This window comes from Passer domesticus, chromosome 14, assembly GCF_036417665.1.
Source record: "Passer domesticus isolate bPasDom1 chromosome 14, bPasDom1.hap1, whole genome shotgun sequence".
In the NCBI taxonomy this organism is placed as follows: domain Eukaryota; kingdom Metazoa; phylum Chordata; class Aves; order Passeriformes; family Passeridae; genus Passer; species Passer domesticus.
This window is the reverse complement of record NC_087487.1, coordinates 9,985,840-9,998,630: the sequence shown is the minus strand read 5'-3', so window position 1 is coordinate 9,998,630 and position 12,791 is coordinate 9,985,840. Positions and strand designations below refer to the sequence as shown.

At 39.7% G+C, this 12,791-nt stretch overlaps 1 protein-coding gene across 5 annotated transcripts in view; it reads left to right on the top strand.

Annotated features, from left to right (window-relative positions):
* The window catches only part of FBN1 (fibrillin 1), a 144,166-nt gene that overhangs the window by 94,262 nt on the left and 37,113 nt on the right, over positions 1–12,791 (top strand). For all 5 annotated transcript variants that reach the window (XM_064389429.1, XM_064389431.1, XM_064389432.1 and 2 more), the window contains 3 exons: positions 3,084–3,209; positions 4,023–4,148; positions 12,258–12,380. In XM_064389429.1, coding sequence (XP_064245499.1) covers positions 3,084–3,209; positions 4,023–4,148; positions 12,258–12,380 — 375 coding nt within the window. The remainder of the gene's footprint in view (positions 1–3,083; positions 3,210–4,022; positions 4,149–12,257; positions 12,381–12,791) is intronic.

Below are 12,791 nucleotides of genomic sequence, written 5' to 3'. Positions count from 1 at the left end.
GACTTGCAGAGAAATTGAAGTCTGAATAATACAAGTCATTCTTAGGAAACAGGTCTTCTGCACTCTTAAAAGAGTTTGTGAGCAAATTTTCAGAGCTCTCTTATGGCCGGGTGTTCTCCTTGGGGAGTCTGGAAGTCATAATCCCAGGAAGTGAATTGTACTTGGTTACCACATAGGTTACTGGAAAGACCTAAACCACATAGGTTACTGGAAAGATAATTTTCTCTTACTTCTTGCTTCACAGCCACTGGCCTGATGAGGCATGTGAATATTTGCTAGCTGTTTGCCAATTCCATCCAAGAGCTCCTTGAAGAGCATGAGAATTATAACAGGGTTAATCCCCTGGAATAGAATTGCCTTTACAGTTGAACAAATGGAGAGTTTTCTATACTGGATTATTAGAGTTCTCACATTTAGAATTTGTAAATATTTATGGACCTTGAACCAGGGTCTCAATTGCCCTGAGGCCACTCACTACCATTCCAGAAGATAAAAGAGCCCTAAAGCACAGCAAAATGTGGTTTTCCCCCACATTGTGGCTTGCTCTGTCAGAAAGATATAAAGTAGCCAGCCTTCAGCAAGTATCAGACCCTCATTCAAAGAAAGAATTCAACTAGAAAAAGTGCAGATTTGATTGACCCTGAAAACCTCAAATATTTAGATTAGAAGTAGTTTGCTTTAGCTCAAGTTTCTAGAAAAGGCAAGCTTTTACAAAAACTTGCCCAAACATTGGTGTTTGGGGCACTTTTTTAATGCAAAAATAAAACTGGTTGATCGAATTTGTGCCTCAGCCAGAATCTAATCCCCAGTGAGAGGATTAGAGTGACATGAGAGGGAAGGGAGGAGGAGGTGGGGGAACAGAGTCTCTGAGCCACTTTTCTGTTTTCATCTTTTTTATTTGACTTGGACCAAATGACCCAAATGTGCACTTGGATAGTCTTTGTGATCTCAAATCTGCTGGCTAGAAACAATTCTGTCTTTACTCCCCCTTATCCTTTGCCACCCAAACACATCTCTAAACCCAAAACCAGAACAGATCATTTACAGCACCTTCCTGCATATTAAACCAAAAACCTTGGAATAGGAAACTATCATCTTTCTGTTCTCAAAGTCAAAATGCAAGCATCTTCCTTTGCTGTGGGGAGGGTGTGGATTCTCTGTGGTTTGTCCACACATTAACCTGACCCTGAACATGTCCATTGAAGTTTGTAGTCAGATCTTACTTTAGCTGTGAATTTCTACATATCTATTTCTACATACCTTGACTCTGAAAAATAGAATTTTCTTCACAGACCAGCTGTAATTCATTAGCTATTCATTTTCATACTCTCTTCTAATAAGGACTTGAGTGCAATAGCCACACATAAAAAGGTTTAAATAGCAGAAACACCAGACAACTTTGGATGTCAAGTCAAATCTAAGAAAATATCCAGAGATGTGATGGGTCACCTTCACTACCCTATTAGTATTGAAAACATTGCTTCCTTCTCTTGAAAAGATGTTATTTACATATGTAAACATCTGGTGAGTATTCAAAATCCACATACTAAAGTTTTGCCTCTGCCCAAACTAAGAAGAAGAAAAATAATTTGTGACTTTGCTTTCATGGCCCTTAATATCTGGGTTTACACTGTTAGATTACAAGATAAAATAGGACTGTGACCTTCAATAGTGAAACATCTATTTTACATTTTCAGTTTTCTCTGTGTGTGCACATGTCTTTTATCTTTAACATCACATAAAGCTGGAAGCCATCACAGACTATATTTGCTGATAATTGAGCTGGTAAGAATGCTCTGCAGTTCAGTAGTAGGTCATGTTTGAATTGGTGAGGTTATGCATAAATAATCAGCTCAATTAGGAGAAACAACAGGTTCTTTGTCAGCTGATTTTCCACCAACTGTGAAATCAGTACAGTGGTAGGTTCGTAAATAAAGTTCTTTATTTCTGTCACTATTATTCCCATTTCTAGAGCTTAAATTTGCATGTTAATTCAAATTCCATTCCAAATTAACATTTTCAGGCTTATGTCCCTGTCAACATTATTTGCTTGTTAAGATAAACAAGCACTGGTCAGCCTTCTTCCTTGCAGAAGTCGTGTATCCACACAAGCACTAGCTGCTAGAAATACAGCAGAATAATGAACATAATATTTTAAATTAATGTGAGTTAATTTTCTGCAGCTGCATAATTACTGCAATCCACAATAGACTGCTCTGATAATGAGTTACGCCCTTTCTCTTGGAGGAGATTCCTGAATCTTGTCCTTTTTGTGCTGATTTTTTTCCCATGGTATCACTAGGCAGAGATTCTGATTTTTGCTCTTGCTGGTCTGTGTTGGTGCTGACACGGGAAGATTCTAGGGATTTTTACAAGGAACACTAGCATAACCCCAGGGGCTCTGAAAGATTCCAGAACTTAGCATGGTTGCCTTAATATAATAAAGTATTTGCTTCTGCAGCTTGGCTTCAATCAGTGATGGCAATTTTATCAGTTATCAATTGAGTAAACAACTTTTCATCCTAGAGGATGTAACTATATGGCTGCCTGGTCTGTCAGCTGAAATACTAAATGAGACCACAAAAATCTTTTAGTGAAATAAATGTATGTACTGCAATTATTCCCATAATGAGTTGAACTGTTTGCAGTTTGTCACCACCCTTGAGATCTATAAAGGTACTTTGCATGTATGATGGCTTTTTTAAGATCTGTAAAGTTTGATATTTTTGTCACTGAATTTGACTTCAGAGCTTCCATTGATTTCAACAATGATGGCTTGTATCCAAGAATGCTCAATTTTATGTGGCCTTGTGGTGTGACAAAGGTTCTGTTGGAGTTCTTTTCTCTGAAGGAAAAGTTGGTTCCTGTTCCTCCCATTTGAGTCAGAAGGGAATGTTTATCCACTGACTTTAGCTGGAGACAAGGAGCTTACTCATCAGGACAATTTTGCAATGTACTGCTCAGTTATTTACAAGGATTCAATCTTCACCATGTTTATCAGAGCATTAGAATACTTATTTGCCATGATGATGGTTCATTGCACTGGATAAAGGTAACATATTTTAATCTGATTTCCCCTGTAGATATTGATGAGTGTGAAGACAATCCTAACATCTGTGATGGAGGCCAGTGTACAAACATCCCAGGAGAATACAGGTGTCTTTGCTATGATGGATTCATGGCATCTGAAGACATGAAGACTTGCATAGGTAAGTGAAAGTACATATATTTCAGTCTGCATTAAACACTGAAAAAATATGTATTTATTAAGGCAATCTTTCCCAGTAGACAGACAATGATATTTGAAGAGTATTGCTCTTATTTCCTAGTTTTGGTCACCTGACCACAGAACCAGCCCTGCTGCACAAGTGCAAATAATCTTCTGTAGATCCCTGTAGATAGAGGTGCAAACATGATCTATAGCATTGCATCTTTCGGTCCTCTTCCAGTGAAGTTTTTATGCAACTTAGATAAAAGAGTGCCTGCAGAAAGGAAGTAGATGATGCTGTAGAAAATTTCTGGCAAGATAAATCACCAGAGCTGGTTTAAACTTGTCTCTGAGACAAAACTTTGTGGAAGTGTTGTACCTTGGTAGAACAGAGTGTGAAACAGCATATCTCCGAAACCACATTTTCATATTTTAATTTAAAATCTTGAGTGTATTTCAAGAGAAATGTCTGACAAAACTATATCATGCATGCATGCATATATAAATGTATACAGACACATATATGTAGGAATTATCAATAATCACAGTCATCCTTTGGATAATGTACTGCACCTCAGTGTCTATTTTTACAAAAAGCTGGCATTAAAGGTATGTTAATGCAGATATGGTAATTAACATTGTTACCCCAGATCTCAAAATGCATGCTTGTATGCTAGGTAAAGAATAACTACTATAAGCAGCTTTTTCTTTGCATAGCTAGATCTGTTTGTATCAGAATTAGTATCTAAAGAGATTTTTCCAATTAATTTCTAAGACTTGTATTTAATAAATCTTAATTCATGGGGTTTTTTAGATGTTAATGAGTGTGATCTGCATCCAAACATCTGTCTGAGTGGAACCTGTGAGAATACAAAAGGCTCGTTTATCTGTCACTGTGATATGGGATATTCAGGCAAGAAAGGCACAACTGGTTGCACAGGTAAGTTTTAAAGCTTAATTATTAATTTTTACTTGAACTCATGAATCTGCTTTTCTGGTGTTTAGAACCTCCTCTCACTGTGCTTCTTTTCACTTACTTGTGCTCTTATTTTACCTTTCATCTGAATTTGCTGAGCTTGTGTTCTGCTAAACTTCAGTGGCATGGCATTCAGCCTGACGCTGCCTCTGCTGAAATGAGTGGAGCAAAGACTGGGATCAAAACTGGGCATGCCACTGCACAGCTGTTCCTCTAAGAGAACAGCAAATGCCATTCTCTAACTTGACAAGCTCCTGAGGACCTCAGTGCATTTGGATTAGTTAATTGTATACTATGCAAGCAAATAACACGTATCTGTTCAAAGTATTATTTGGCAAACACAGATGGCTTGAAATATGTGCTAAAATATATTTTCAATTTTTGCAAAGTGTCGACAATACAGCTACACAACTACATTATATCAGCTGAATCAGAATTTGCTTTATTTCATGTATTGCCAGAAAACAGAAAAGAGATTCAAATATACAGGCTCTGAGGGCATGATATTAATAATCCAAGTGCTGGTGTCTCAAGCCAAGGTGTTGAGAGCCTTAGACTTTGCCCAAATATGAATGCAAACATATGTTTAATATAATTTTTAATGTAGACTTAGGGTAAACACATTTCTGGCAATGTCTTTGAGACACACTTTTATTCTTAGTCTGCCCTTATTGTATATAAATACATATATATTTAATTATGTGTATGTTTTAACTGTCCCAAATATATGAAGCTGGTTTTTTACAGCTCTCACAGAAAAGTCTGAGAGCTGGAGTTGTATTTTGCATATTGGGCTATAGATGAATAATTGTGCATTAGTAACAGCTGCCTTTGACTTACATATGAACTGATCTATATCCAAGAAATCCCTAATTGTACTCTGTAGACCAGAATTTCAGTGTTCTTTTTTCCTGTACTAAGTTATATGAAGATTTTCAGATCTCTGGACCTGAAAGCCCTCACGCTGGTCAGTCACACATGGTGCAGCTATCAGTCCCAGCCTAAGGAGCAGGCAGGGAAGGTGAAGCAGTGAGCTGAAGGCAAAAGACAGAGAAGGTCGTGGAGGCAGGGAAGGAATCTGAGGTATGGCCTCTGGAGAAGTGCCTGGAAATAGCCACCATTTTGGCATCATGTGAGGTAGTGGCAAATGTCCCAAGCAATATTTTTTTTTAAAAGGAGACACCAGGAAATCCCTCTGTTCTGGTCCCAGCCAAACCATGACCTGTGGATGAACACTGTCATGAGGACTCTTCCCACCTCCTTACACATTTTTAATCTTTCCTGCTTTTGTCTGCATGCTAGTATTTCAGAGAGGCTGGCACTCACAAGGAAAAACAGCAGAACACCTTAATTCCAACAGATACTATAGAGGGGCTCAGTAATTTGAAAGAGCCTAGTGGTCTAAGATGAAAAGGTGAAGTATCAGTTAGTATCAGTTATGCTGATACAGCTGAGGTGGGATCATACTCAAATAATCTTTTCTTTTTAAATTTAAATAAGAAAGCAGGAAGCAGAGCAGGAAATTTCTAGATTGGTTTCATAACGAAAAAACTGTGGATACAGATCCCACAGTGATTACATTGTGCACATTCTCACAGTCTGTTTTTTAAAATGTCTGCTTTGCTGCTGGAGAGCTTTGAATTCCCCATTTCTTGTTTGCACAGTATTAAAGCAGAGTTGAAGTTCCCAGGCTCAGGTACTGCAGACCATGAGAACATCCTTCAATATTTCTTCTGGAAGGACCTTGCCAACAGCACCTTGACTCCAGAATTCAGTTTTTGTCTTGCAGAAAGACCAAAAGCATCCATAGTTTTTAGGAATTCCCGTGGAAAAAAAAGTTACAAAAACATGTACAGCACTTTGAATGGGAGATCCTCTGTTTCTGAGAACATCTAAATCATGTCCTTTGGATTCCATTCCAGTTTTGTCTAAATATTTCAGCTCCCTTGTCATTACTGAGTGATTTCATTTTAACAAATAAACTCGTTTGTTCCCCCCCAATCATTTAACACTATTCAGAATCCACCCACTGACTTACATTCCCATCCCACACAGATGTTATTTGCCCTAGTTCTCCCCTCTCCTTGGTTCTCAGTAAGAATATAGACAGAGTTTAGTAACAAAATTACAATTTTTAAAATTTTACTATGCAAAAATACAGGTTGTAGATGCAGCTTTCCAGCATCAAGTACTATGAATGGTTTAATTTCCATTCACAAGGCAAACTGTGATAACACAGGCTTAGAACAGCTCATTTTAGATTTTCCTAGGCAGGCAATGGTATGCAGCCACTAGAGAGAAGACTGCTGCAGTTTCCCCTATCCTAGTTCCACATCACCCAGCTTATGATAAATACCTTGTCTCTACTTTTTCTGTCAATAAAGTATACATGTACTTATGCAGAAATGAAGTCCTGCTTTGGAACTGGAGTTTGTATTTTGTGATTCATCACCACTCTGAATTACTGCCTGTAAATCTGCAGTATTTCACTGTTGATGTAGAGACTTAAACTTGCTCTGATATTTTCACAGAGAAACACATTCCTCTCTGACTCTCTCCAATGCATCCTTGCAGTTGTGGCTGTGTGCTCAGCCCCCTGGTCGTTCCTGGTGGAGGGGGGCTTGCACGTGCTTAGGGTGCTCTTCACAGAGTCAGACTGAAAGATGTGAACTTGGGCAGTCATTTCCCAACGTAGCCAACAGATCAAAAATAAATATGTTACAAGTCAGCTGGATTTCTCCACAGCAGGCTCAGGAAGTTGGAAGGCTGAGACCAGCCTCTGATTCCACAAGGGCTGTGCTGTTGCCATGTGGAGGAAGGCTAGTGGAAGGTTTTCAGCTGCAGCTTTGGTATGAGCTGTGAGCTTGGAGAGTTTGTGTGGAACATCTTCCAGTGATGATGGTGTTAGTGGATACAGGAAGAGTGAGCACACTGCATACCTGCATGGCTGACAGGAGCTTGGTTCTAGAGGGGTCAGACATCTGAGACAGGGAAAGGAAGAGGTGAGCCTGACATTTGCCCTCAGAGATACAGCCATAATATTTTATGACTTGTATAATGTACTCTTCTCTCCATTATTAGTGGCTTCTGGCCATTAATAATACATTGTGTTTCAGGCTTGATGGCACAAGAGGTTTCTGGTACCAGTGAAGCATATGTTTGCCATCATGAATCTGGGAGCTGGCTGTGTCAGGCCAAATACCAGAAGATGATAATGAAATCCTGCCCACCAAAGGGGGGTGTTACAGGAGGAGAGTATTGGCAATAGGCATCTGTCCAGCAATAACACGCTGTGCCTCAGTGTGCTGATGATGTAAGGATGGATAGCAGGCAAGAGCTGAACTGTCCCATGTGAAACTCCAAGAGTACAGTTTGCTAAATAAAATCTGAGCGATTCCAAAAGAGAAAACAATTTTACATATAGGAAAACCAGAATAGGGGATTTTTCCATATATTTTGCTACTAGTATGAGCGCCAAGTTGAAATTCACAGTCTTTTCCCTCTAAAAAGCCTTCATTTTTCCTACCTGATTACATGGGCAGCAACCCAGGAGGAGGAAATGCCTTGTGACTTCCACCAGACGACTGGCCCTTGGGGAACCGGACCCAGGCTCAAAATGCCAGGGAAACGTCAGTGTGATAAAATGCACAGATATGCAGAGACTGCCAAAAAAATGGAAAAGTCAGAAAATGCTTAAGGGATTTGCATAATTCCTGACAAACAGTACTGATTTATAGGTGGAGTCTGAATTAAATTTATAGTTTGCTAAGGATCCTTATAGACCATTGAAGCCCAATGAAACCTAACAGAAAACAGCACACGGAATACCTAGAGGATTTCATGCCCAGCGATGAACACGTGAATGTTCTTCAGTTAATGTACACTCTCATTCTGTTCAAATGCAAAGGAATTTTTCTAGAGTATAGGTGAGGAAACAGTGACTTATTCCCATGCTTCTCTCTGGCCAACTTCAGCAATCCACTTCCAGAGTGGGTAAAGATGTGTTGTGCAGATATTGGCTAGCAGTTTCTTTCCTTTGGTTGCCACATTTTGCAAGCATAGTGCAAAGAGTGACAGGTATAGATGATGTGTATTTTTGCTGCACACACTTTAAGAGCCCTAAACATTTGTGCCACTGTGATTAATGGGAGAGACACTTTATTAATTGCCAAAGTCTTGAGAGAAAAAATATTTGTCCAAAGAAGAGAACTGAAGGAGCCAGAAAAATAGGATGACTGACAGGTTTTTTTCCCCAGAGTGCTTAGGATTGTTATTATGTCAGACCTGCATATTATTTATTGTGCGTATTCTCATCTGTTGTAGGCAGACAACTCTCAGTGTAAATGGGAGTTGTGCAATTGCAAAGCTGAGAACATGTGTGCAGCAGCACTGGGGCACAGTGGGACCAGCTGAGGATGCAGTGTCAGTCTCTGACTGGAATGTCTTTATTTTCCTTGGCTTGTCATGGACTCATGCTGGAGGCAGAAGGAGAAGGTTGATATAAATCAGTGACTCACTCCTTTACTCTTTAGTGAAAATCCCCATGAAGTCAGTGGGAATAGGCCATCATTGTGTGAAACCCTGACTTCAGTAGTGTCCTCGTGGGTGCTCTTTGGGTCATGATACCTTTACTCAGACCAAGTAATGCCTTTGTCTTCAGACAATTAAATGAAAATAGCTGAAGTATTTGAAGAGTATAGTACTGTTTGTACTGCCATGCAGACAGAACAGGCTGGACTCGTGGTTTTATTAAAGATGTTGAGTTAATTTTTCCCCTACAGAACTCAACTTCTCCTTTCTGTTTCATTCTGTGAAGCCATAATTCAATACTTATGGCAACATAAATCCATATTAAGCTCCAGTATAAGAAGGCATAAATTCCACTGATTTCAGTGCACTGTTTACACAGAACCATGTTTGGTCTGAGATCTCTTTTGCCTTGGAAATAATGGCAATGTAATAAATGTAGACTTACAGCTCAGCTGTGCAATGAAAGGAAAGAATTGGGATTATAGCAAAACAGCATCTGAGTTAAACACAGGGGAAAATAAGTAAAATCTGGGATGAAGCCAGTGATGGTATTTTATATGCCTCAATCAGCTTTCATTTAAGTATCTGAAAAAATTTTCCATACATCATGGAAATAAGTCCTGCAATGTGCCTTTAAAGGTAGATGGTATTAGAGAATACAACTTGCATTCCCTATTTGATCTTTACCCAGGCGAAAACATATTGAAATCCATTGAAAATTTTCACTGGAGAAAAACAATTTTTTTTTTATTCAAAGCAAGTGGAATGACATTTCAATGGCTTATGCCTGAGAAAGTCGATCCCATTATAAATACCCATATTTGGGTATAGTTTTATACTTGCAGCTCTCATTCCAAAGAAGATTTTAAGTTTTTTAGAATGTGTGTCAAAGAGCTGGTGGGGAACAAGTGTCCACTGCAAGGGCCCCAGTGTTGTGGTGCTGCTGTTCTGCTGGGAGGTGTTAGTGGGGGTTCTCAGGTACAATGTGTCAGTGGGTCAGTGCGTGGTGGGATGGAGTCCACAGTCACTTTATGGAGAGTGGAAGATTTGGCTTGGCTTTTCTTAAATTTGAGCCTGAGCATGACTTCATTGTGGTGTAGCTGTTGCATGCGAGTTTCTGTTTGTGTTTGCTGGTGGTTTAAAAAAATTCTTGGCAGAAACTCCTCTACTGGTGATGGGTTTTTTTGTATTTTGTTGTGCTCTGCAGGATATAAGGACACTTATGATTGTATGTTTCAAAGCACTAAATAATCAAATACAGTGGAGTCTTGATGTGAGCAGTGGTTTAACAGTTTGGGGTTTAAAATCAAGTAAAGGTTAAAATATAGAGTGTTTGCCTCAGCTTTTTTATGTCAGTGTATACTGTAGCTGACCTCTCTAAATTCCTTTCAGTCTTTCCCCAAGCCAGAATGAGTTGCATTTTTTTCAGGCCACCCTTAAGATTTTTTGACAGACACGAGTTTCCTGTTTAGGGTGATGTTATCTTCATGAGTTTCTGCACATGCTAAAGGAAAAACTGCTCTGAGATTATTTGCTCCTGACCCTTTTTTTAAGTTTTAAAAAGTAAGTGTCCATTTGCATGTTTTCAGGGCTGTTGGTGGAGTTAACATTCATTAATGGTAGATTCCAGCTGCCAGAATTAGATTCATATCTAGATGTCAGCATTCAGATTATGGGAGTGCTCATGTCTGGGGTTTTGAGTCAAAGCAATGCCTTGCTTAGAAAGAGACCCAGAAAAATAAGATTGGATTAAATTCCACTTCAACAGACTTAAAAAACTCCAAAACATTAAAAGCCAACCCACCAAAAAAACCCCAAGCAAACCAACCCCAAACAAACAAAATAAAACAAAACAAAACAAAACAAACAAAAAAAACCCACCAAAACACAAAACAACCACCCCAAAATCGCAACAACAAAAAACCCCATCAAGCACAAAGCTCACCAAACAAACACCCTGTCCTTTCCAACCAGCAGTCATTTTGGGTGTTTTCTGGCCTTGACTATTTAATTTTAGGATAATAGACAGATGTTGTCTGCTTTTTGAAGTCATGTGAAAAGGCAAAATATGTGTACAAGGCGTAGTGAAAGGATACAGCCTTTTGTCTAGAGAAGTGTGAACAGACAAACCTAAGTGTTGTAAAGGAAATAGTTAAGGTGATACCTGGACACTTTCTGCATTAGCTCCACAACCTCACCTTCTTTAAAGAGCTAATTATTTGCAGGTAAAATCATAGGGAAATTCAAGTCTGTGATTTTGGGGCTGGAAATCCCAAAGGTTGTTACATATTTGATGGCTGATGCCTTTCCTTAATCATCTTCTTGAGAAGGGTCTGAGCTGGGTTTTTGTCTGTGGAATCATGTAGGGTTGTGAGCTTGTTTTCCCTTTCCATCAGCTGTTTTACAGAGGGAGATTATTTGGCTTACAGCAACATCAAAGACAATTGGGAGGGCTAAAATATGGGTATCGGTTTTAAGTGGTTTGATGTTATCTCCAGGTAGGTTACATCCTGCATGGAGGTAAAATGCAGTTCAATAGCTCAGTTACAGAAAATACTGTAAAATCCAAAGATCAGGCAGGCAAGAAAATTCCTGCCAGTTTTGTTTCACTTACCAGTAGTAATTTCTGGAAACTTTACCTTTAGTTTATGCATTCTCCAACTACTTATATGGAGCATTAATAATGTTTTGTGAGAAGAGAAGGAAGAATGGAGTTAAATTTGGGTTTTGTAGTCTATACATTTTGACATTGCCAGAGAATGCCCAAAATGAAAATAAAGTGAAAATAGTAAGTACTGAAATAGAATGTGCTGGCATGACCATGTATGTTGAAGATGGATGACTTGCTGCCTGGTGTCTCCAAGGATGCTGACTTTTTCCCACTGTGTTAGGTTTCCTGAGTTCCTAATAAACTGCCTGCCTGATGAGCTCCTCAGCTATCTTGGTAAATGCAGTGGAACAGCCTGTCCCCAGCCTTGCACACAGCCTCTGGCCAAGCAGAACCTGCTTCATTCCCTGCCTGGGGACAGTCCTAGGGGCAGCTAGCTGGTGGTGCCTGGCTGCAGTTCATCCGCATCTGTGCAGATACGTGGGGGCTGTGGGAGTGCTGCATTCCAGGAGTCCCTGGGCAGCAGTTTCCTTTGACACTTTTGAGCAAACTCTGCAATGTGGAGCCACCAGTGTAGTCCCTCTCTGCAGACTCTGCCCATCTCTGCAGGATGGGCATTCTGGGAAGGCTGTCTTCTGAAGTACTGTGTTCCTTCTTGAATATACTTTGGAGTGAGCTGCAGCAGCACTGCTTTATGTGCCTATCAGAAGAACAGGTAGTGGGGCAGCATGTTTGAAATGTGCTACATGCTTCTTTGCTTTCCTTTGCTTTTCTTTGTTGTGATTTTGTCTTCACCTTCCTTTTATAAATGTCATGTTGTAAAGAGTGCAGGCTTGCATTCACATTCACATTGTCTCTCTTGAGAAATTCTAGTGTCAGTTATCTGGATGTGAGAAAGTGTGTTCCATGAGCTCCTCAAACATCTCTGTTTACAGATATCAATGAGTGTGAAATTGGAGCCCATAACTGCGACAGACACGCCATATGTACAAACACTGCAGGAAGCTTCAAATGTAGCTGCAGCCCTGGCTGGATTGGAGATGGTATCAAGTGCACAGGTGAGACTTATGCATTTGTAGTTATTTATAAAACCAGACCACAGTGAGGTTCTAGCAATTCTGAAAAAAAGTAATACTACACCTATAAAATGTGAAGGCAAATGGTTATTGAACTTGTTAGGTTGATTTGACATGATCTGTTGGAGAACAAATTCTCCACTGTGGTATCTGTGAAATCAGCATTATCTCATGTTTGGTTTGTGAACCATGGAGAGAGATGCTTCATGCTTGAGGGCAGCTGATGGGAGGCAGTGAGGGGCCTCCTGGTGCTCCCCTTGAAAACAAGGTACAAGCCTTAGTACTGAGTGCCCTGGAGCTTCCACAGTCACAGTTACCTTGTCAAACTTCTTTGATGGGCTGCAAATAAGCTGACCCCACTTTCTCAGTCAGATGGCCACACATATGTATGGG